Source organism: Lissotriton vulgaris, chromosome 11 (assembly GCF_964263255.1).
Source record: "Lissotriton vulgaris chromosome 11, aLisVul1.2, whole genome shotgun sequence".
Taxonomy (NCBI): domain Eukaryota; kingdom Metazoa; phylum Chordata; class Amphibia; order Caudata; family Salamandridae; genus Lissotriton; species Lissotriton vulgaris.
In genome coordinates, this window is record NC_141699.1 from 980,674,869 (window position 1) to 980,701,732 (window position 26,864).

At 43.5% G+C, this 26,864-nt stretch overlaps 1 protein-coding gene across 1 annotated transcript in view; it reads left to right on the forward strand.

The window, feature by feature from the left end:
• IFT80 (intraflagellar transport 80) overlaps window positions 1-26,864 on the forward strand; it is a 474,284-nt gene that overhangs the window by 138,553 nt on the left and 308,867 nt on the right. The window contains exon 8 of the mRNA XM_086944208.1: window positions 6,345-6,482. Coding sequence (XP_086800334.1) covers window positions 6,345-6,482 — 138 coding nt within the window. The remainder of the gene's footprint in view (window positions 1-6,344; window positions 6,483-26,864) is intronic.

Here is a 26,864-nt window from a genome sequence, read left to right on the forward strand (position 1 = left end):
TATGGTACCTTAGGTACTAAGGGCATAGGTACCCCAGTGGCCTACCAGGGGCTGAAGCATGTATTATGCCACTCCTGGAAAGCCTTACAAAATGGCACCACAGGTTTGCCACTGCATCCTGGGTAAGGTGGTGCATTCACCCCTTACTAAGGTATAGGTTACCTATAACTACCTTTAAACACTGACACATATAAACCTATCAGTCACCTTTCAATCCTGAAGGCAGAGTGCTTGGCTTTATGTGAGAGGGTGCCCATTAATGAGCAGGACCCCTTTGCAGATTTCGGAATCTATTCTCTGAGGCTGTTCTGTGATGCAGCCAGACCATATACTCTTAAGTGCATTATAACCTCGCGGTTAATGCTACCTTTGGAATGGCTGCATGGAAACATGTGGTGTTTGGTGTCAAACACTTTGGAATCCTATAACCCCCTCCCCCCGCCAGTCCTGGCGGCAGGGGTAGAATTCCACTCTTCTAGAAGGAGAGACATGTGCACATTGACCTAACCGGTAATAGTTTACAAGAGCCCTAGCATCACAAAATGGATGCTGCAGCCACAGACACTGGTCTGACCTCCTGCTGCTGGACGAAACTCCGGCAAGGGAGGCCCGGACAATAGGTTTCCTGTCACAGGGAGGTGTAACAACCTCCCAGAAAGGCTTTAGTTTATTGGGGCTGGGTGGTTGCATTCAGAGAATGCTTTTCAGACAGTGCTGGGGGCACACTTGGTGTCCCTGTGCATACCCCAGTTCAAACCGGTTACAGGGGCACTCAGCCCCTGCTCTGGCGCGAAACTGGACAAAGGGAAAGGAGTGTGACTACCCCTCTCCCCAGACCCTCCCATAGGTGGGTCCCCAGAGTATGTCCAACCCCCTATCTTGGTATAAGTATAGGACCCCAGTCCTTAGGACTTCAGATTACACGTGGACGAAACACTGCAACATTTATCCTGGAACTTCGACATTCTATCTCGACTAGAAGACGGAAGAATCTCCCTTGGGGTCAAGGGGTGACTCCCCTGTTCAAACAGGCACCAAGAAGCATCTTCCCGGTCTGCATTACCAAGGCTCCCGCTGGACCCCGAAGTATTTGCGATTCAGGGCACGGACTTCCAGACTTCTCAGAGGCCGACACGAGATCCCGGAACTCCTGGACACCGCGTACTGACTGATGGTTCAGTCGGTGCTCGTGAAGTGCATTGACTTCACAAGCTTTCCCGAAGTTGTGTGTTGGACTACTTGTAGACAAGCCCCGAGCACCATCTGCACCGAAAATTGTGGGCCAACACTCCACGAGAGTTCCGTGAGCCCGCTTCTAGCATTTCTGCTCGAGGCCCCTTCGCGATCCCTGGTCCGACGACTGGTGGGTCCCCACGAAGGGAACTCTTCTTTTCTTTGGGCTTTCCTGGTTGCTCCAGACGTGCCCTGACTCCCAACCAAGAGGTGAGTCCCTCGGACCTTGCTGGTCTGCACCACAGCCAATCTTTGCTTTCTGCGTGGGTTGCTGTTGCCAAGGCTTGTTGAGTCCCATCCGGAATCCGACACTGCAGCACTCTACATCCTTCGTGGGACAGCTCGAATCCAGCACCTGGTCGTCGTCGATGCCTCCTGGTCCTCGTGGCTGAAGAGTCAAGCTTCACCTGAAATCACCAGACATCGGTGGGCATCTTCCCAACGCCTTCCTGGTCACTGGCTAGTGACCCATACTCTGTCCCCTCTGCTTTCAGGTTCTTCACATCTCCGATCCAGGGTTGGATCCACCCGGATACTTTCCACTTGGACGCCTGAAGCACTTTGCCGCAGCTCTCCATTGAAATCGACGACAAAACCCAACACGAAAAGACACCTATGCACCCAGGTTCCCTGGGTGAGGTAACTTGAGTACTCCGGTGCTCCTGTGGGTGTTAACTCTAGAACCTCCTAGTTCTAAAGGGGTTTGCTCCAAGTCCTCTTCTAAGTGTCATTTATCTTTAAAATTCCATTTGACTTTCCCCATAGAAGTTAATGGTGATTCACGGCTGTGTTTAGACACTGCACGCGTCCCACATGGGTCCCCTGTGTCACTACCTTGGGAATTTCCTGGTGGGCCCAGCTGTTCTAAAGGCTGTAGGCCTTGTATCTCTGTGAGTTGTGGTTCTTATACCACTTACTTAATATGTGGTTTGGTACGCCCCTAGGGCTCAATGTATAGTGTGCTAATTTACTGTTTGCTAAATAAGTTTACTGTATGTAATTTTGCCTCTAGCATCATAAAGAGACTAGAGGAATGTGTTTAGAAGAAATACATATATTTTTTTATATATACCTGGTGTGGTTCTCCTTTCATTTGGTCATTCATGAGATTATAGGCTGGTAAAACAAGCTGCTTTACATTCCTTCAAGACTTACAGAAGGCTGCTCTCCACAGCTACCACTAGAATAGCTTTCTATATAGGTTGTATGTAAACCTACCATCAATAAGGATCGTTTGGACTGCTGCAAGGTGCCCACTAGAATAGTGGACAGCATATGCCAGGCCAACTTCTCACAATAGCAAGGAACAGATTAATTTCAAAGAGTTCGGGGAGACACCCAGCAGCTTCCATGGAGGAAGAAGCCTGGGTGGTTCTCTGTGCCAGATGCACAACCCTCAGAATCTAACTGACACCCTTGGTAGTAGAGACACTCAAGATTCTAATATAAACAGACCAGGAAACAAAGGACAACATTTCAGGGAACACAGAAAGAAGAAATAGGCTCAGTGAAAAGCAGGACTGGAATCAAAATACTGTTCAGGACCAGAATACACAAAATATGAGGCAAGGAGAACACAGAAACAGAGAATTGGGCTCAGGAAAGCAGGACTGGAATATCAGGCATGGAATACACAGAACATAATGGAAGGAGTTGATATGTAACACGACAAATTGGGAAGAGTCCAGATAATGCTAGGAACAATGAAAATAACAGGAAAACAAGAGATCGAAACTGAATCAAAAAGCAAGCCTGAAAAACAGCAGGGATGCAAAGGAGCCCAAAGAGACTCAACAACCAAATCATTGGCGATCCACTGTACTCTCGGCTCACCAGCCTGAAATAGCCAGATGCTCTGCAGAAGAGCACAGGTGCAAGGTATCATGGAACCACTTATGAGATGAAGACTGAACTGGGCCTTTTAAAAGGGAAAAATAGAGAAAACAGGAGGCACAAGCCAGGAAATGCGAAAGCCTGGAACAGAGTGTGGATTGGAGTTATGAGAGTGGTCCAGAATGTAAAAATACGAGTCCTAATAAGTGTACAGTCCAGGAACCTAGCTAGGGAACAAAGAACCACACCCAGGAAGCGATCTTGGAAAGGTCTGATGACAAAGCGAACTGCAAGTACCATAATGGGCCAGTGATGTGGGAGAGTGACCTGCACTGGTGAGTGAAAAGAAGCTAGATTTTCCAAGTGAATGTATATAATGTGCTTTTCTGATGTAAAGGCTAGTTTCCTGACAGCCCTCTTGAGTGACACCTAGCAGGAGGATGGCAGAATCCTGACAGTTGCTCCTTTTGTGCTTTCCATAAAAAAAAAATATATATATATATCCAACAAGATATTGTTGTTCCTGCTAGGAGATATTTAAGGCATGTCGCTCTTCAAATTTTACCTACTCTTGACAAATTACTGCAGCCACATGTCTTATGTACTAAAGTAATGCATTCAATTTCTCTAGTATTTTAGAATGAGTAGCTTGTAATCTATTACATTTTATTAGTTTATATTCTAGCTTGTGATGCTAAATTATTTTCACACAGCCAATATGAGTTTAGTAACAATTGTTTGTTTAAGAATTGCATGTAGATTCATATTCACCCCATATTAGATGTATTTTGCTTGGAGGCAACCAGCTATCCAACTCAGAGCATGGAATCATATCATATTTTCAAAACTGACACACACAATGCATATAAATGTAAATAATCTGAAAAAACAATTGTTACGTTGTAAGTGTTTAGCCGAAACACCTGGATTGAGTATGCCTCTTGAGTCCTGGAGTTAAACAAAATCTACGCTATGAATTTCATACTGTAATGTACTTGTGAGGCTTAAAAGTGCTAACTAAAGTGCTAAGAAATGATCGTTTATTGATATTATTTCAATCAACACTTTTTGTGAGTGTGTTGTATTATGAATTTTTAACTTTTTGTTACATAATTTAACTAAGTCAATTTCTCACAGGCTGTCTAAGATCTATTGTTAGCATTCCTCCATAGTTCATTATTAAATAAATATTGTACGTTTTGGGGTTTAGACAGAGATTGCCAGTACAAGAGTAAACATGACCATATGAACTAATCAGATGGTAATTGCTAGAAGCTTTATTCTGCACAGTGACCAGCATGGCTGTTGATTCACGAAAATGCCTGGGGTAGCGGAAGTGACAACATATCCATTTTAATCTTCATGACATTACAGGAAGTGACATCAAATGATTTTTGACCCTGTATTATAGCAGGAAGGCATGCCACATGATCATAAGTCTAAGGACATCACAATAATTTACAATCATGAAGTTCGATAACAACTGCATGATTAATATGATAACAAAACATAAGCAAATGTATTACATATCATCTATATTAGGGTGCAGGCATGATCTTTGAAAGTGCTGGGGCAAAATAGTTCACTGAATCAAGCTTGTAATTGAAGCAAGTAAGCCAGACTTTTTCTAGAGTGTTTCAGGAGGGTTCTTCGCTCTGGAAAAGTTAGGCAGAAAAATGGAGTCTTATAATGACTTCTAAATTTTCACATACATTTATTGAATGCATAGGTTCTGAAAGGACACTCATTACATATTCAGCTCCTTTAATTGTGTGGCTAGCCAACGAAACCTGACCCTCCCATGGAGGTGCCCTAAAAATGTGCAATTGGGGCACCCGTATGTCAAAAAATGCCTCTAATGTGCCTTCAGCAAAAGGAACAAATGATGGATGGAATGCTGAACACTGCACACATTCAGCTTCAGTCACAAAGATCTGCGTTTAATCCATTGTTCTCTTGTTCACCACGCCATTCCAGTTTGGACCCAGCCATATGCAAATCAGTCTTGACGCTGTTACTTTTGGGAACAGTCCAGCCCGAACTGCCAAGCCAGGTCCTCCCTGGACCGAAAACAAACATCCTGGGACCGGTTTCGGGCATCACCCTTTCATCAGCCAGGCCAGCTTGAATCCAGTGGTGCAGTGAGCACGGGACCAATGTCTGGGCATAACCTTCCCACTTAGGGTGGCAAAAGGAACATCAATTGTCTTTTTTCTATTGTGCCCTGGCCAGCCGTTGGGCGTGGGTGCCAACTTTTGCCAAAACCTATATATAATATGCCAGTGCCAGAATTTTGCCCTAAATGCTGCCCATACCATGGGTGATCCTTATGTCAAGAATTAACTCCAAAGTGCTAGGGGTGCCATCTTTGTCAAGAATTTCTTCAAGTAGCGTAGCATTTTTTAAGGGGTGCCTCCCATGCCAGGAATTACCTCTGGTATGCCAAATATTATTTTGCCAGAGGTAATCATTATGCCAAAAATTACCTCCAGTATGCTAGTGCCAGTGTTTTGACATGGTTGTCTCTACATGACAAAACTGTTCTTCAGTATGCCAAGGCCAATCGCAGACTTGCAATTATAACACCACGTTCTTACTCAAACTCCTTCTCACTCACTTTCACACTTTTGTTCTCACCCACTCTTGCACTCACTATCAATCTTTCTTACTCTGACTCATACTTTCTCACTCACACTCACTTGCACTGACTCAGTAACTCAAGACCTTCCTCATTCTCACTGTCTCACATACTCTCACTCATTCTGACTCTCATTCACCTTACTCATTCTTATTTTCACTTACCTTGACTCACTCATTCTCACTCACTCACTGACTCATTCATTCATACTCATACTCTCTAACATGTCCTCAGGCTACTTTATTCACACTCACCGGCAGTCACTCTTGCTCAAAGAAACTCATTCTCACTGTCTCTAACTTCTGCCTACTTACTGACAGTCAATTTCACTCATTCTCACTGCCTGTCACCGACTTTTACTCACTTTCACACGTCATTCATGCCCACAACTACACGTTTTCTCTCACATACACTTACTCTCACTCTCAAGCATGCGCACAACATACATTTTAAATAATTGTTGTATAGCTTCAGCTAACAGCAACAATTTTGTATTCTGCATTTAATTCTAAAGGGTGCACACTTTGAGACAGAAGTTGTTATAATTTATGAATGCATATTCGTTTTAGACATCATAAATATAAAATGTGAATACCCGATCATGGCTTTAGTATATTTGAATCATTTTCCCCTCGTTCAGGTTTGGGATAGCTATGGCCGTTTACTGTACAGTTCACCATCTCACGAATATCCTGTCACATCAGTTGCCTGGGCCCCAGATGGAGAATTGTTTGCTGTTGGTTCTTTCCATACCTTACGTCTGTGTGATAAAACTGGGGTAAGTAGTAACTTTGAAATACAAGTATTTATTCACTGGTCACAGCACTGCAAATTGTACTCATGTGAGACACTATTTTGAACATTTCACGGTTATTTGTTAATGTTAAGTTATTCAACACTGAATCTTTCAAAGATTCACATGTTTGAATATCTCAGTACAATAATGGCAAATAACAGACTTTCTCCGGCATGAACTAACATTAAGCAAACCATACACTACATGAAGCCTGTCCACCTCATTAATAGACCCAAACTCTGGCCAATTAGGTGAAGGGACTAAGACCTTCTGCCCTTCCCTAAGGCTTCAGGAGCCAGATTTTCTACTGCACGTCTATGTGAAGAACCCTCTGGAGCTCGAGCTCTGCTTCAGTACTAGACATTGTTTACAATATTTCCAGCCTTCAGCTGCATTGCTGGCTAAGTCTATGGATGACTTAGAAGGAGATAAAACAGGCGTTGTTGCTTGTGGCAAGATACAGATTTATGTGAAGTACAGGCAAATGCTATGTATAGGTTGCCTTCACCGAAAAAATGACTCCAAAAAATATAACAATTATAGCACATTTCCTTAAAAGAACCAGAAGGATCACAGCAGGAGATTGGCACATACTCTGATGAAAGAGGTCATTTCTTGGACATGTGTGTGCGCAACACCTGTGTAAATTTGCATTTCAGGGGTGCTACAGGGTGTCCGTTGAAATCGCATCCTTATTTGCGATTAGCAAATTGCTAATCGCAAATAAGGAGTAATCGCAAATAAGGAACATGTAGGAATCGCAATATTTTTTGCAATTCCTACATGAATCCCGTTTTGCAAGTCCTTAATAGCGATTCCATATGAATCGCTATTAAAGACTCGCAAAACGGGCCTTTGATGAATCTAGCTGTTAGTGCAGATTTCATAGGTGGCAATGTTATTCTATGAGGAAAAATAAATACTGCATGCAAGTTCTTTACAGCTACTTGCGAAACCAGTCCTCATGACTAGGGATCACGCTGGCACCGTTGGCCCACTTCAGCTCAGGAGTACAAACAGTGTCCCAACTAGGATGCCTCAAAGTCCACAAAATATACTATCAGGTTTTCTGGCAATATCTATTGCCATTCAATATTTGTCACACAACAAACACAAGATATTTCTAAGTTGTGTCAGCAAAACACAACACATAAGTAATCCAAAGAACCAAGAGATTTGTTGTTAAAATATTTTTTCATACATTTGATACAATCAAAAAGTTAAAAACATAGGTACATAAAAACATTTCATTACAAAAAACTAAAGTCGATGCGGTGTTTCGGTGATTCAGTTGATGTTTACCTTCTTCAGAACAGTTTCTAGATAGTTTTCTAGTCAATGGAAACATTTTGTTATTTATATATACATGTTTTGCTGACACCACCTTTACAACCATATTATTCTATTCACATTAGACAAGGATCAATTACATTATGTTTGTTAAAATCAACCCCCAAAGCATCTTATCGTAAAAAAACGAACAATATTTTATTAAAACCAACAATGTTATTTCAAAACGCTAGTTGCATCAACTAGTAGCTCATCGTTCAGCATACGACTAATATAAGTTCCCCTTGACCTAAGAAAATAAAGAGAAGCAATTTGGGAATCATACCTCTATTATAAAAAACGCTGAGTTTTTTTATTCTTTTCCTCAGGGTTGTATCATGAACATAAAAGGATGGGATCTTGGGGATAGCCCATAGATTGAAATCTTTAAATTGTCAAAGAGAGAATATTTCTCAATATCTCCACTCTCCATCAATGAATACATTGATCTAGATAAAGTAATTAACTGAATTCTACCTACCCCCTATATATATGTGCAGGTACAATAGACTTTCGTTGGTGCCACCGTTTTATCAGGATAAAAACATATGCTGTTTGAGCGAAAAATATATATTAAAAATACTATATTATTACTCACAGTCAGAAACTATTTAGCTTAATTAGAGTGCGACTTGCCATATATTAAATGTAAAGGCCAAACAGGGAATGCCACAGGAGCCTGTTTAAATCAACAGATGTGTTTTGCGGCTGGATAGCCAGAAAAGTCCCCAGAACGTCTTTTTATTAAGCGATTCTGTATTTATCATTTTCTATTTTTAATATAAGTAATGTTCCATATTCAGTTATCGATATCATAACATGATGTTTTTATATGGTGAATTACCTGGTCATTACCTGTTGTTAAAAGCCAATGTCTTTCTCTCCATACGGTTGTTTATATGGGATATCTCCTCCTAGCATCCCTGTGAAAAATTAATAGAAATGGGATGACTTTCTCTCTTCATAATGTGAATTAACCCTAGTGCCATCTTTAAACAATTTTAAACTTCATATGGTTCTACTGTCTCCATATAAAGATGTCGAGCGTTCTATATTATTACGGTTTTCGTCTACATTACTGGTTTCTTTCTATATCCAAAAAGGACGGGCTATCCCTCCTGTGATGTCTCGATAAATTGAGACAACTGTAGATGATATTGCCAGAAAACCTGATAGTGTATTTTGTGGACTTTGAGGCATCCTAGTTGGGACACTGTTTGTACTCCTGAATTAACCCTGTCCCTATTTTTAATAGTAGGGTACCTCCCTTGTTTTGTTACATCCACTTCAGCTCAGGTCAGTTCGTCTGCCCTAGGAATTGGGGGTACATCTGTCTTGGTCCCTGCATTGAAGCCCCTATTGTCCACACAAAACCTCAGCTCTGGTTTGGAGACTAAAAGAACTGGACTGGCCCAGGGGCTCTTAGAGGGTTCAATTACTCCCATTTCCAGCCTTGGTGCTCTCCGTGACATGGTCAGAATACCTGTACAGTTTGTTTTTGACAGGTAGGCTGTTCCCAGTGTCCACATCATGTGTACTTCAACAAACTGATATATATATATTCAACTTTTGATCCCCCACGTCCCACCCGCCCAGGTATGAAGGTTTCTGGGAGTTGTAGTCTCCAACGACGCTACATCTCGGTGGACGATCACATGGTTAGGGGAGGCGTCTGCTTCTCACTCGACAGCAGTGCAGAACTATATAAACTGGGCAAAACTTACCTGCAGTTCGACAGCGGCATCCGAAGAAGGCGCACCAAGCCGAAATGCATCATGCCACAACTGCTGAATCAATAAAGAAACCTCATTCGAATTCCCTGCCTGTGGCCTCTTCCTTCTGCGTGCTGGAGGTTTTCTTGGATAAATTTGTGTCAACCAGAGACACACAAAGGGGTCCCGTTCTACAAATTGGCTGCCATCGTTACTGGTTCCTGCGCAAGCAGCTTTTCTTTTTGTCAAGGTATTGACACGAGGCAGCCTACCTTCTGAGGGTGAGAAAAGCCAGGCACGCTGCCAAACGGCGGTCTGTGACTTCACAGAGGATACTGACTCACTGCATTCAGCCCACGACCCGGCGGACTTGCTCTCACCAGGTTGGAACGGCGTGCGGGGACTCGAGAGGTTTCCTGATTGCACAAAACTGTTTTAGCTGTGTCCAGTACTGCAAAGCCTGCAAAATTCAGAAAGATTCAACTTTTGTTCCCCCACGTCCCACCCGCCCAGGTATGAAGGTTTCTGGGAGTTGTAGTCTCCAACGACGCTACATCTCGGTGGACGATCACATGGTTGGGGGAGGCGTCTGCTTCTCACTCGACAGCAGTGCAGAACTATATAAACTGGGCAAAACTTACCTGCAGTTTGACAGCGGCATCCGAAGAAGGCGCACCAAGCCGAAATGCATCATGCCACAACTGCTGAATCAATAAAGAAACCTCATTCGAATTCCCTGCCTGTGGCCTCTTCCTTCTGCGTGCTGGAGGTTTTCTTGGATAAATTTGTGTCAACCATAGACACACAAAGGGGTCCCGTTCTGTTGCGTGCTTATCTAGGTTCCTGATCGATACTGTGACCTTATGCCCCTATTCGGCTATAAAGCCCTTTTATTCCCTATATTGGCATAACCGTTCAAGTACGATTTTCTGAAAAGTCATCTCTGGCCTCACACGAACAGAGCCACATTCCAGCATGACTCTCTGCTACTTCCTTTGCGACCAATTAGTGCAATGACAGAGCAGCAGTCACTATCTGATATTCCTAGATAACACTCCGAGTTCTTCAACAAGATAAAAACTTAGCAAACCTGGAAATCCCCGCTTGCTATGTTTTGATTAGTAATGGAACTCTAATGAGCAACTGATAACTGTCACTTCCTAGTGACATCTTTAATTGACGTCTTATGTCCAGCAAACTTGCGTCAAACCCGGCACCTGTCAGGTATAAATATTACCAACGTTGCCTTAAGCAATGAGCGAACCTGTTGCTGATGCCAGCTGCCTGCATGACCCCGTGTTGGTAAAAACAGCTGCAGCCTGCTATCCTGTGGTGGTGAAGCTGCTGATTACCATTATCGCCGCTACAGCGCGAACTATGGTTCAGTACGCTTGAGGAGCCGTGCAGCCGTCCTCTGCGAAGACATCCAGCCCAGCTGCCCGCGGACGCTGTCACCCCTCCTTCCTCGACGCGCTGAGAGAAGCCGCTGCATTTCTCGTGCAGAGAAATCCAGTCCCGGCGCTTCCAGTTTACCCTCGCGGGTGACTGGGATATCGAGAGAGACCCCTGAAGGAGATACCAATCCTCCATCATTCTATTCAGAGGTATGGTGTTGACTAAACCCTTAGACGAGAATTCTTGAAACAAACCTTGGCAAAACCAACTTAACTTAAGCTACTTACTTACTCCCCCTTCTCACGTGTTAGGCTTAGGTCAGGCACACTGGGGTAGGCTTAGTTAGAAGCACCAGTTGAGTATATTAGCCTAATGTATATATGACTGTATATATGTTTTATTACTTTTAAACCATTGTATGGCTAAGAAACCATATCAATGCTTTTACAGTTCTATTTCGCAATACTTATCTTACTGTACGTACTTTTTATAATAACAGTTATTGCAATTGTGGCAATACATTTCTCTTGTACGAGAAGAAAGACTGTTCAATAAATGTTAACCCTTTATTGATAAACGCCCGTCTCTCTATTCTCTACATACTGTGAAAGTAAACTGCACTAGACTGACTGAGTGAAATCTATGTCTATTGTTTCACACGACCCTAGAGATCGACTCTTGATTTGAGGAGCAAAGTTGTCATGTTGCACGGTTGTTGGAAAGCTGAATCCCTTCTTGTCTGTGCCAAGGAAGCTGATCACTTCCTATGCAGAGAAGAAAGTTTCCAGTGACCTCTGAGCTAGTTGGTAACACAACCCAATTAAGTTTAGCATAGTCAGTGGAGGCCTGGAATATCCGCAGTTCCACGTCGATACTACTGTTTATGTTATTCCAATGCGCAGGGCCTAGTGGGAAACTAGGAACTACAATACATGGCGCCCTAACGTTTGGTAAGGCGATAAACTAACGCAAGACTTGTAGAGTAACTCAGTCGTGCATATTTCACACCCCTTTCGCCCGTAAATACTCCAATAGACGTCTGGAGTGGGTGAAAGGTTAAAATCCGCCCGACCTTAGTAGGAAGAGATTCCTATGTAAAGCTCTGGTTTATTCAACGTTGAAGGATACAGTGTTCCAAAATATTGTGCATCTAATCTTTGTCTCCTTGGAGACCTACTCTGCAAAAACTGCATTTTTAAAATGTCAGACAATGAAGAAGCAGCTAGGCTGGCTTCCATACTAATAGAGGAGGACTCGAGTCTCCTACAGGCAGACCCGGATGCTATTATCATCCCGGTCCAGTTAAGAAGATCTATAACTTTAAAACTTATAGAAAACGGACTGCCACCTCAAGGTGGTACAGTAATTTTCGTGATAGAGGCTCACGAGTATCGGCAGACAGAGGTATTCTATTCATGGATAAACTTTCCAGCGGTAAACGCTATAACACAAGAGTTTCACTATTACAAAATAGAGGAACCTCCGGATGAGTACGCCCCTTTCGAGGAGGTTGAAATTCCACTTAAATTTCAAGAGCACCTGCTCTGGTTTAATGGCGCCCTAAAACACAATGATCACATAACTAGGCTCGGTCCACTAGGTAGACCAGGAGCCACGTGGCCGGTTCTAGCCAGCTACACACCACATCCTGACATTGCAAAAATGTCTAGAGAAGAGCTGTTAGCACAGCTAAACACATTAATAAAAATACATAGGCAATTAGTCCAATATGTAATACGGACTGCAACAGTCCAGCCAGCTGTTAATACACCACAGCTGACCCCTCATCAGGGGAACACAAATAAAATTACACCACAGAACATACAGTCATGTCTTGGTAAAACACCCGTAAAACGGGAACAAATTCCTTTCTGGTTAGCCCAGAAAATCACTCAAATAGAGGCAGTATTTCCTGATACTACCCCTATTGAGAAACACAGAATCTTGACCATCTGCCTTCCTATGGGAATCGCACCACACGTGGAGGACTGCGACACTTGGGGTACAGTCTTTGCTTCCATTTACACAAAAACACACGGTGTTCCGTCTATGGCGGTAATACCAGACGTGCTAAAACAGATTCAAAATGAATTCGGTCCAGAGCCCGCTTTAAATCTAGGTATGAAATTACTGAAAGATTTCAAGCAGGTCACGGCTATATTATTAGCCAATGTAAAGGGAGAAGCAGCATCTGTGGCGATTCGCCAGAAGTTGAGGGAAACAGATATAAAAGATCCTGTTGAGCTTGCAAAAATCATAGAAAAATGCTATGAAGAATTAGGTAGAGACAGCTTGGGTGGGAAACCAGTTAAGCCCCAACTGCTCGAAAATCCTGAAAAATTATTTATTAAAAATAATTCAAACACTCCTAAAAAGAGCTGGGATGGAAATAAACAATCCACTCCCAAGGAAAAAGTTTTCCAGTCCAGAGGAAGGTCTCCTCGACGGAGGGAAAGAACTCCGACTCGAGAACGCCAGTCTCCCCAGAGGGAGCCCTCTGAGAAAAGATATAACCTTAGAAATAGGGATAATATAAAAAAACCTGATAGATACCAAAGTATTGATACACGTCCCTCTCGATCTTTTCCACAGAATTCGGAAAGAAGAGGACGGTCAGACCCAGGAGAGCACACCAAGTCCAAAGACAAGGAACCTGCTCAAAATAAGAAATCTCAATTTCAGAAAAAGAAGGTAGCCAGTATTAGAGTAATCAACCATGCCGAGAATACTGAGGACACAGTTGAAAAACGGGGAGTGGGCATTGACAATGTTGGACAGTGCAGCAGAAATCAGTATAGCGCGCAAGATCTTGATGAGTCATCTGGAGACAGTGGACACGAATGAATACATTCAGGTTGAAACTGCCGACGCCAGACTTAGCGAGCCCCATAAAATATACGAAATAACATTGCGTATAGAGGGTGATAAGACTAGGAAAATTAGGGGTCTATTTTGGGATAAGCTCTCAAAAGGCTATGATATTCTGTTAGCTGAAAAAGATTGGCCCCCAGAGTTTGTCAGGGAGTGCCCTCGTGGCGAAGAAGTGATTATGCCTGCCTTCTCGAATCACATTCCGATTCATAAAAAATACACATATGCAAGGAAATGGGCAGTAGCCCAGGCACCTGCATTGTATAAAAATCATGTAGGATGGGATGAGGATTCACCGCCTCACAAAATCCAACTAAAAAGTGAACCAACTGCCCAACGGCAGTATCCCATAAAGCAAGAAGCTAAAAAACAAGTCAGGGAGATCTTAGATCAACTTGAGTACCAGGGGGTGATTGAAACATGCACCTCTCAAATGAACAATCCTTTGTTTCCTGTCTCCAAGCCAGACAATTCATATCGTCTAGTTTTGGACTACAGACACCTTAATACATGTTGCAAAACTTTTGCAGTACAAAACTCGCATAGTGCAGCCCTAATGAATAACATAGTTAGGAAAAAGTACAAAACGACATTAGACATTTCTAATGGTTTCTTTTGTCAAAACATTGCACCAGAAAGCAGATATTTGACCGCTTTCTCCGCATTTGGGTCACAGAAAAAATTCTGTCGACTCCCACAGGGGTTCAAGAACAGCCCAGGACTATTCTCAGCTAGGGTAACAGAGTTACTACAAATCTATGATGATGAAGCATTGTCTTACGTAGATGATATTTATCTCACAGACGACGACTTGGATACTCACTTGAAAAGAGTGAACACCATTATACTTGGGTTCGCAGCAGAGGGTTACAAATTCAACTTTAAAAAGTCCCGAATTGCCCATCTGACAGTACTATTCTTAGGGTACGAATTATCAAGTGAAGGGAAAAGCCTAGCGGACAACTTCTTAGAGAAGTGCGCTGTACTCCAAGCTCCAAAAACGCTGAAGAATTTACAATCCATACTAGGTTTTCTGAATTTCGGAAGAACTTACATACTAAATTACGCAGAGAGGGTTAAACCTCTCTACGAACTAATAAAACCTGATTTAAAACAAATCAATTGGACTCAAAAACACACAGAAATTTTGAGATCACTGCAAACAGACATGTTAGCAAAAACAAAATTAGACACACGTGACAACACACGTGATCTTGTAATCCGAGTCATCCCAGGAAGATGCGGATTCACGTACCTGACCTCTAATGAGGGAGAAAAGGTAACAGTTTCAATTAAATCTCACTTGTACACACAAGCAGAAAAAACATTCAGTCACACAGATAGAACTGTGAACGCAGTGCAAATCGCATTAGCAAATGAACGAGAACTAGCACACGGCAAACGGATTAATATCCTTACAGCGGAATCCGCCTTCGAGGCGCTATTCAGCCCAGTAAACCTGCCTACAGTGTCTCTGGATCCGAAATGGATACAGTGCATAGATTCTCTAGGAGCGGAAGATGTGAAATACTATTTTGCCCCGCAATTTGAAGAACTGAATGATTTAGAATATGAAGAAGAATATCCTCTGCCAATCGAAATCCTGCCTCTCCCACAATATGCCTGTATAATCTATACAGATAGCTTTGTACAGCATTTTAATGTAGAGAGTAAATCCTACAATGCAGCATGTGCGATCATTAAAGGTCGTTGGCTGTGCGGTAAATTCAGACCGAAAGTAACAAAAACTGAATCTGTAAGAAACTGTTCGGTTCAGAGAACTGAAATCAGATCTTTAAAGATGGCGCTCGAAAATGCAGAACGCGAATTCCCCACACTTATCGTGTGCGATTCTCATTTTTGCGTCAACTCTTACAACAATAAGCTGCAGAGTTGGATTGAAAACGACTACAAAGATGACACAGGTGCCACAATAAAGCATAAATTGCTCTGGAACGAGGTAGCTCTTTTAAGTAAAGAACTACAAAAGACTCACGTGATTCACGCACAGAGTCTTCAACGTGATGGCGTTCACGTTGCAGGGAATTCATTGGCTAATACAGCCAAAGCGGAAGCAACTAAACCGGCTTCCGTAGCCACAAAAAAGCGTACAGATAAGTATATAGACGGGGAAACCATGCTGGCAGTAAAAACGACCGTAAAAGGCGACTGTGCAGCACTACCCGTAAACTATCCACTCAATTATGCATACATAATCGATGCAAACTCAGTTCCTTTTGCTCGAATCCCTGGAGTGGGGGACAGAGTAATTCCAAACAGGAGCAGGAGGGGCTTCCTCCTACTGGAAGCACACATGGGGTTGGGTCTGAAACACCAAACAATCAAAGCCTCTCTGAAAGAATTGCAATCAGAGTACTGGTGGCCAGGAATGAGTATAGATATTCAATGTTTTGCTCAAAATTGTGAAAACTGCAACAGAGATCGCAGAAATGAACAGGCCAGGGTAGTTTCAGGATCCCTTCTAGACAGCATAAGGCGGTCTATCTGCGCAATCAAAGAAGAGAAGCGCGTCCCAGTGTACACCATTAAGACAAAAAGCACTTAAAAAAATGAGGTCCCCAGCGCTCGGCTGACGCTAGAACGGTTATAAAAGATTTGCGAGTCCATATCGGCACATACGCAATTACCACGTTCCATTCTGACCAGGGTCCTGCTTTCAGCTCTCGAGCCTATAAGGAGGCCATGGCCAGCGTGGGAATTGGGTTGCGGTATTCTTGTCCGTCGCACAAGTGTGGTAGAAAGAAAAAGCCGGGATATAAAGCAATCTATAACAGCGAAGGTATTAGGTTCAGGCGCTGGGTGGGTCAAACATTTAATAAGTGTCCAGACTAGTCTTAACAACATGCCAAGAAATTCTCTAAAGGGTTTCAGCCCATACGAACTATTGTTCGGAATTAGAATGAACGTTCAGGACCTCGATAGTCAGATGTCAGTGGTACAAGCAGAAACAAAGCAGTTTGAAGTAAAAGACCGTTTGGCTGTTTTACAGGAACTGAATGAAACAAGAAAATCATTAAGCAACATAAAGTTAAAGCAACAGCCAAATACCACTGACGAGGCACCACCCGCAACAGCCCCAGCAAGGCCTGTCTGGATTCCAAAGATTGGGGATCTAGTCAGAGAAAAGATCGCGGTTAAGAAGGAATTTGGGCCTTCTTACAGAAAAGCAGTACCTGTCTTAGCAGTCACCGGAACAAGATCAGTTGTGCTACCGCCCCTTGCTGGTAAAAAGGAGAACAGAGTCGTGTCCATCGATCTGGTAAAACCACAAGCATGTGGCCTATAATCAACAGTAGGCCCAGTGGACTCCCAAGAAACAACAGAATACCCAAACTTGCAACAATCCAAGAGGTTCAAACTGAAAGACTAATCACATTCGATCAGCCTGCAGTGCACAATGAAGGACTATGCAATAATGCCATGGAACTCGTGCCTCTTGAAACACAGATTGAAACAGTTCGTCAAGAAACAGCACCAGTCTACACTAATGTGTCATCAGAAAGTGCTACCGAGAGACAGATTGAAAGAACAATCCCATCAATTGACAGAACTGCCTCTGGTTATTTCATCAACTTCGACAACTTCTCTGAAGATTTAAACGACCCCGAAGTGATGCCAGAAACAAAAAAGTATTCTAAAGAAAATACAACAGGACTCCTTCAACAAATCAAAGAACTATATCTGGATTCACCGTTGATTGAGCATTGGATTATCTCAGGGGTATTCATACTCCTACTATGCCTAATTTTAGTTTTAATTTTAGGGAAGTTCATTACAATTGAATGGACACAGCAAGTCAGAACATCAACCTAGTCCTGAAACCACACAGATCATCCCACGTGAAGAAAAGAGACCTGTCAACAGTAAATGTCACAGCAATTCCAATACCTGGTGGGGTAGTATGGGAGAAAACAGACTATGAGATCTATGGTCCGGTCGAAATCCTGAAGTATCCACATCAACTAAAGGTTTCCTTAAGTGACTTTGTGACACCTAGTACATTCTCTGATGATTGGGACTTTAACAGTATTAATGACATGATGTCTGATTTAGTAATGTCAGCTAGATTCACAGATCATGATTATTTACAAGGTTCATCTAGTTATGAGCAGTTATTCTGTTACACCCATTATGGGGATCATTACTTGCATAAATCTGCACAGCCTAGAAATGTTTTTATGTATAATCAATGGGAACATTGTGCTACACCACCTAAAAGCAGTTCTAAAGCATTTTTTGAGAAATTCAAATACTTCTCAGGGTTTAACACCAGTGATGCAGAAACGTTTTATTATAAACTGTTAGATAAAACAGGAATGAAAACAATGCTGACAAATTCTAAATTGATATATTCAGAAGCATTTTATGACAAAATGATGACATTTGGTTTTGATTATTGGAAAAATAATATTGAAACGAAAACGATTTGGGGTACAAAAGATTGGCAGGTGCAAGGCATAGAAGCACTTTTTAGAACCTGCATGATACCAGAACAAATGTTGTTTTTAAATGACACAATACACCAAACATCTTGTCTTGGCCTAGCTAAGAACAAAGAACTTAAAACACCGTCTATACCAAAGCCAATTCCTGAAAATGTAACAGCTGATATTGAGTTAGACGTGTCACAAATTTTACATTTCAACAGAACACATCCTGATTGGAAAAAGTGGTTAATCTGGCCTACAGACACAAATAGCTGTCAAGATAGATTCCTGAATAAAACACAGGGGTTGAAAATGACCAGATTAGACTCAAGATATTCCCAGAGACAACATCCAGGAATTATAACAACATACAGTGTAGGGAAACTCTGCCTAGAATGGCTAACTACATCCACACTAGCTGAAATTAAGCAACACTTGTCTTTATTAAAAGATGGTGCTGATTTGCGCGACTTCATTCTTGGACCACGCAAACAGCGCCAAAAGCGTTTCATAGCGACCAGTATCTATGCTGCTTACAACGAGGCTTGGAAAGTAAAGCAAATTGAAACTGCTGAAAAAATACGAGAAATTGATCGTATTAATTTGGAGAAATCACTTTCTGTGGTAGACAATGGGTTAATGACTCTGTCTTCCAGAATATATTCTTTGGACAATATTGTATCCTCTGCCTTTGATGTGATAGACAGAGATTTGCTAATGTTGCAACATGGCCAGTCTCAATTACGTTCTATTATAGAATTAGGCTGGACGCTGCAAAATCTTCGTTCAGGCTATGTGCCTTGGCGTTTAATCAACACAACGTCATTATTTTCCATTTTTAACCTTACTGATAAACAGATCAGTTTGGCACAGAAAGGAGCAGACTATACAATCTTGAGCATCGAGAAACTCGAGAGATTACCATTGACAATGTCAGAGAGCCCTGTCATTGAATGGATAATACACGGAATTATCACAATTCCGATAACAACTTTCCGATTTCATAAATGCCTTGAGTACATACCTGCTGGCCAATATGAACAATTGGGTAAGGGATATGTTAAATCCGAATGGAAATTACCATACACTCATTCTTGCTATAGTGACAGCGACAAAAATGTATTTCTTAGTGGTGACAACTGTAAACACTCACTAAGCGGTATACTTTTGTGTCAGGGTATTAATTTACACGGAGCATGTGATGGAAATTCAAACAACCTCTCATGCCACCAGCTAGTCACACCTGCAACTCAGATAGAGCCCTTCTTTATGCAACTCGCAAACGGGAGTTACATTCTTAGAACGGATCACAGGTGCTGTGGCCTCGCGCCAGGGAAAAGTTATCTAGTACAAGTAACGTCCATGGTCAAATGTTGTATGCAAGCGTTGTTCCCGAGCGGGCCTCCAGACATAGTGACTCCCCTCTGGCCTCGTCTGAATCTCTATTCTATACGAATTGATACATTAAGCAAAATAAAATCTGTGCTTTTACAGACAACAGTGCCTATAACGTCATCTAAAGAGACGTATGATCTTCTAGTCGCAAGGACGGCTACTGAAGTCCATGACCTTTTATCAACAAATTGCCCCGTGCATTTCGTAGAAATGTTCAGCCAACTCCTTAACATGTCTAGTGCAACAAGCATCCCAGGCATATTTAAGACAGTCTTTACGGGACTGCTAACACCCTTCCAGGCAATTTTGGGAATCTTTCCTAATTTTGTGCACTCCATCTTTGGTGGTATTCCACTATTTTTGGGACTCATCGCAGTGATTCTATTTTTGACCATCCTGCTACGTTATGGCAAGCCTCGGCTCAGACATAGCTCCCATGGGAATGGAAGAGACAATCCTAGCAATGCGCTACAGGGACAGGATAACTAACGTCCTCGGATTGGCCAGGCTAAGAGATCTAAACATGACCTGGTTCCTTTCATTCAGACCGATATGGCAAAATTGCATTTTACCTGTGCTACGGTGTATGCTTTGCGGCGAGGAATGCGTGTTGGACATCTGTCTTTCACTTCCATCAGCAGTACCAATGGACGTCGATACTTTGCTAAGTCCAATAACGGCTCACGCATTGTGTTGTCCCCAGCGGCTACCAATCCTGATGACGGCATTCGTGGAGACTCCTGTACTACAGCCAAGTGGTAACAGTGGAGCGAGTGACAAAAGCAACATCATCCAGGTACAACGTTCTGTGAGCATTGCTGGTCCTGCCTTCGATGACAGCAATCATTCTCACACCTGCCAAGTTTCAGCGCTATCTAACTTGGTTGAACTATCACCTGATTTTGTAGACCAATTCTTTGCGAGCCTGTCTGATACGATGTTCTCACCCATAGAGAAACAATAACTTTTGAGAAGCTTTCCGACACACAGCGTTCCCATGAACTCTGAATTCGGCCTTCAGTTTTGATCAACAAAAACTGCCAGGTGCTTTGGAAATATATTTTTCTTTGAATTGGACAATTTTTTTTTAATATTGACCCCTTTTTTGGCACGAACAATTCTTTGCTTAACGTAAAAACTATTCTTAGAGAACAGAAGCTTCACACTTCTATTTCTAAACACATCTAGAGACATAACAACATAACACCAGCCTCTAGCACACATGTTATTACAATGCATTTTATGTGATGATTTATCTCGCATTTCTTCTGTCAGAGATACTTCATGTGTAATTCTTTTTGCATAATCGTTCATTGATTTCATATGCAATACCTTTTGAATGGTTACTATGCTTTAAAAAACGTACAGTACCTAAATTCCATGTATTACAAGTACGCCTATTTCGAATGCATTTATGTATTTTGGGGTGGGCAATGTTACACATACATCTAATTGCTTTAGTTTTAGTAATTTTGATGGACATGTAGACGTGGAGTGGGTGTTGCGTGCTTATCTAGGTTCCTGATCGATACTGTGACCTTATGCCCCTATTCGGCTATAAAGCCCTTTTATTCCCTATATTGGCATAACCGTTCAAGTACGATTTTCTGAAAAGTCATCTCTGGCCTCACACGAACAGAGCCACATTCCAGCATGACTCTCTGCTACTTCCTTTGCGACCAATTAGTGCAATGACAGAGCAGCAGTCACTATCTGATATTCCTAGATAACACTCCGAGTTCTTCAACAAGATAAAAACTTAGCAAACCTGGAAATCCCCGCTTGCTATGTTTTGATTAGTAATGGAACTCTAATGAGCAACTGATAACTGTCACTTCCTAGTGACATCTTTAATTGACGTCTTATGTCCAGCAAACTTGCGTCAAACCCGGCACCTGTCAGGTATAAATATTACCAACGTTGCCTTAAGCAATGAGCGAACCTGTTGCTGATGCCAGCTGCCTGCATGACCCCGTGTTGGTAAAAACTAGCACTCTGTCGCTGCAGCCTGCTATCCTGTGGTGGTGAAGCTGCTGATTACCATTATCGCCGCTACAGCGCGAACTATGGTTCAGTACGCTTGAGGAGCCGTGCAGCCGTCCTCTGCGAAGACATCCAGCCCAGCTGCCCGCGGACGCTGTCACCCCTCCTTCCTCGACGCGCTGAGAGAAGCCGCTGCATTTCTCGTGCAGAGAAATCCAGTCCCGGCGCTTCCAGTTTACCCTCGCGGGTGACTGGGATATCGAGAGAGACCCCTGAAGGAGATACCAATCCTCCATCATTCTATTCAGAGGTATGGTGTTGACTAAACCCTTAGACGAGAATTCTTGAAACAAACCTTGGCAAAACCAACTTAACTTAAGCTACTTACTTACTCCCCCTTCTCACGTGTTAGGCTTAGGTCAGGCACACTGGGGTAGGCTTAGTTAGAAGCACCAGTTGAGTATATTAGCCTAATGTATATATGACTGTATATATGTTTTATTACTTTTAAACCATTGTATGGCTAAGAAACCATATCAATGCTTTTACAGTTCTATTTCGCAATACTTATCTTACTGTACGTACTTTTTATAATAACAGTTATTGCAATTGTGGCAATACATTTCTCTTGTACGAGAAGAAAGACTGTTCAATAAATGTTAACCCTTTATTGATAAACGCCCGTCTCTCTATTCTCTACATACTGTGAAAGTAAACTGCACTAGACTGACTGAGTGAAATCTATGTCTATTGTTTCACACGACCCTAGAGATCGACTCTTGATTTGAGGAGCAAAGTTGTCATGTTGCACGGTTGTTGGAAAGCTGAATCCCTTCTTGTCTGTGCCAAGGAAGCTGATCACTTCCTATGCAGAGAAGAAAGTTTCCAGTGACCTCTGAGCTAGTTGGTAACACAACCCAATTAAGTTTAGCATAGTCAGTGGAGGCCTGGAATATCCGCAGTTCCACGTCGATACTACTGTTTGTTATTCCAATGCGCAGGGCCTAGTGGGAAACTAGGAACTACACTACAGTTCTACAAATTGGCTGCCATCGTTACTGGTTCCTGCGCAAGCAGCTTTTCTTTTTGTCAAGGTATTGACACGAGGCAGCCTACCTTCTGAGGGTGAGAAAAGCCAGGCACGCTACCAAACGGCGGTCTGTGACTTCACAGAGGATACTGACTCACTGCATTCAGCCCACGACCCGGCGGACTTGCTCTCACCAGGTTGGAACGGCGTGCGGGGACTCGAGAGGTTTCCTGATTGCACAAAACTGTTTTAGCTGTGTCCAGTACTGCAAAGCCTGCAAAATTCAGAAAGATTCAACTTTTGTTCCCCCACGTCCCACCCGCCCAGGTATGAAGGTTTCTGGGAGTTGTAGTCTCCAATGACGCTACATCTCGGTGGACGATCACATGGTTGGGGGAGGCGTCTGCTTCTCACTTGACAGCAGTGCAGAACTATATAAACTGGGCAAAACTTACCTGCAGTTCGACAGCGGCATCCGAAGAAGGCGCACCAAGCCGAAATGCATCATGCCACAACTGCTGAATCAATAAAGAAACCTCATTCGAATTCCCTGCCTGTGGCCTCTTCCTTCTGCGTGCTGGAGGTTTTCTTGGATAAATTTGTGTCAACCAGAGACACACAAAGGGGTCCCGTTCTACAAATCGGCTGCCATCGTTACTGGTTCCTGCGCAAGCAGCTTTTCTTTTTGTCAAGGTATTGACACGAGGCAGCCTACCTTCTGAGGGTGAGAAAAGCCAGGCACGCTGCCAAACGGCGGTCTGTGACTTCACAGAGGATACTGACTCACTGCATTCAGCCCACGACCCGGCGGACTTGCTCTCACCAGGTTGGAACGACGTGCGGGGACTCGAGAGGTTTCCTGATTGCACAAAACTGTTTTAGCTGTGTCCAGTACTGCAAAGCCTGCAAAATTCAGAAAGATTCAACTTTTGTTCCCCCACGTCCCACCCGCCCAGGTATGAAGGTTTCTGGGAGTTGTAGTCTCCAACGACGCTACATCTCGGTGGACGATCACATGGTTGGGGGAGGCGTCTGCTTCTCACTCGACAGCAGTGCAGAACTATATAAACTGGGCAAAACTTACCTGCAGTTCGACAGCGGCATCTGAAGAAGGCGCACCAAGCCGAAATGCATCATGCCACAACTGCTGAATCAATAAAGAAACCTCATTCGAATTCCCTGCCTGTGGCCTCTTCCTTCTGCGTACTGGAGGTTTTCTTGGATATATATATATATATACATATTTTTTATATATAAATACACACAACATTACTGGTTCAGCAACATTATTAACCCCTTCCCTGCTGGCCCGTTTCCGCCCCGTGCGGTAAACAAACTAACAGGGGCGGGCCATGACGAACCCCAGCCGTCATCAGCACACGAGCACCGTAGTGCATGACGGCTGGGGTTCGTCACCAGCATGGAAGGGGTTAATACAGCTACAATACTTAAAATCTGAGATAAATGTAAGGTGCACACTAATTTACCTGGGTGCCGTGACTTACCAATCTCGGATCCAGTGCATACATGCCCTTTATTAATCTTTGGTTTTCCCCTCCCTCAGTTTGTTGAAGCTTGTTATTTGGGAAGATGAGAGTATACCCATAAAAAGACTTCTCACTCCTCCTTTAGTTGTGGTGCACATCACGTGTACACCAGTTTGTCAGACCAGGTACCATGGAGAATAGCTCAGCATACTGTTAGAGTACTTTGCTACGGTCAGCCTGCTTTTGGGCAGAGATGGTGTCTGAAAAGACAACTCCTTCTACTGACTCATCTTTAGGGTTGTGAGAGAGGAGGTCATAGAGAGATTCACTCTCTTCTTCCTGATCCTTATCAGCATTGCCACATCAGCCCTGCATGATAGGGTATAAGGCGATTCATTCACATGGATGACCCTTTTGGGCTCCTGGATATGCCAGGTCCACCAGATATGTGACCTCCCCTTTTCTTTTTAGGATAGGGTAGGGTCCACTCCCTTTGTCCTGGAGGGCCCTCGGAGCCACAGGCTCTAAAAACAACACCTTCTGCCCTAGTTGGTTCTCCACCAGTGCAGCCTTTTCATCATGCCAGAACTTCTGAAGCTCTTGGCTAGCCTCAAGGTTTTTGGATGCTTTTTCCATGTTTCAGAAATACTTAAACATAGGCCAAGTACACAGTCCACTATGTCTAGCTTGGCCTCTTTGCAAGGTGTCGCTCAGCTTTTCTTCACTAGACACAATGGTTCACTTACAGGATGACCAAACAGAAGTTCAAAGGGGAAAACACCTACTCCCTTCTGTGGTACTTCTCTGTAGGTCAAAGGCATACATGACAAAATGATATCCTATCTCTCTTTGAGTTTTTCAGGGAGTCCATTGATCTTGCCTTTCATGGTTTTGTTGAATCTCTCAACTAAACCATTTGTTTGTGGGTGATGGAGGGTGGTAAACGTGTACATCACCCCACATTCAGCCCCCATGGCTTTTGGGTAGTCACCCATGTAGCTACTACCACCATCTGACACCACCTCCTTAAGGAAGCCCACTCTAGTGAAGATACTGATGAAGACCCTGGCAACTGCAGGGGCTGTGAAAGTCCTACGGGGAATAGCTTCAGAAACCTGGTGGCATGATTCACTACCACCAGTACAAATCTGTTCCCTGGTGCTGTTGAAGGATGCAAAAGAAACAATTGATGGACAGAATGCTGGACAATGCAAACGTTTACCCCCCGTCACAAGGGTCTTGGTTTAATCCATCATTCTTTTGCTCACCACCCCACCCCAGTTTGAACCCAGCCATATGTAAATAAGTCTTGACCCTGTTCTTTGTTGGAACAGTCCAGCCCGAACTGCCAAGCCTGGTCCTCCCTGGACCGGAAACAAGCATCCTGGGACCGGTTTCAGGGCATCACCCTTCATCAGCCAGGCTAGCTTGAATCCAGTGGTGTAGTGAGCACAGGCCCACGTCTGGGCATACCCTTCCCACTTATGGCGACATATGCGAAAGAAACAATTGATAAACGGAATGCTGAACAGTGCAAACATTTGCAGCCAGTCACAAAGATCTGGGCTTAATTCATCATTCCTTTGCTCACCACACCACCCCAGTTTTGACCCAGCCATATGCAAATCAGTGTTGACCCTGTTCTCTGTGGGAACAGTCCAGCCCGAACTGCCAAGTAAAGTCCTCCCTGGACCAGAAACAATCATCCTAGGATTCAGGGCATCACCCTTTATCAGCTAGACTTGCTTGAATCCATTTGCCACCCTGAGTGGGTCGGGTATGCCCAGACGTGGGTCCTGTGCTCTCCATGCCATTGGATTCAAGCTATCCTGGCTGATGAAGGGTGAATCCCCAAAACCGGTCCTAGGATGCTTCTTTCCAGTCCAGAGAGGTCCTGACCTGGCAGTTCGGGCTGGACTGTTCCCATTGGGCACAGGGTCAAGACTGATTTGCATATGGCTGGATTCAAACTGGAATAGCATGGAGTGCACAAAAAAACAATGGATTTAGGCCCAGATCTCTGTACTGGGGTGAATGTATGACATTGTTCTCCATTCTGTCCATCAAATGTTCTTTTTGCTTTGGAGGATCTAGGGGGCAGCAATGCCAATCCCTACCATTTCTAAGGGAACCCCAAACACTGGAAGTGGAATTAAGGGGGCTTTTGGCTGGCCACCTGCTTTGCCACCGGCTTGGCGGCTAGCACATGAAATGCAAAACTCCTTCACCTTCTGGGACATTCCTGAACAGTAGAAGTGGGTGACTAACCTACTCCAAGTTTTGGTCTGGCCATGATGCCCAACTAAGGGGATGTCATGTGCTAAGGTGAACAATAACTCTTTATACTTCTGAGGCACTACCACTCTTCCAGTGGCACCAGGTTTGGAGTCTCCGGCCACAGTGTACAGGAGTCCTTCCTCCCAATAGGTTCGGTGGAGCCAGTGACATATCCCTTTCCCTGATCAGCAGGTTGCTGTCTCAGGTTTTAAAGAGTAGGACAGATTCCCGGTCATTGGCACATCTCTTCCCTGGAGGGCCCACTAGAACCTAGGAGCTCTGCCAGGTAAGGCCCAAGATCCTGGGGTTCAGGTCTTCTCCCCCAGGAGAGGGGACCTGAGCTTGTGGGCTGATTTGAAGCTGGTTTCCCAGTCTTTGTGTTGTTGGTAGGAGGATTAGGCCAACATTTCAGGCTCCTACTCCTCTTTTTCACCCTG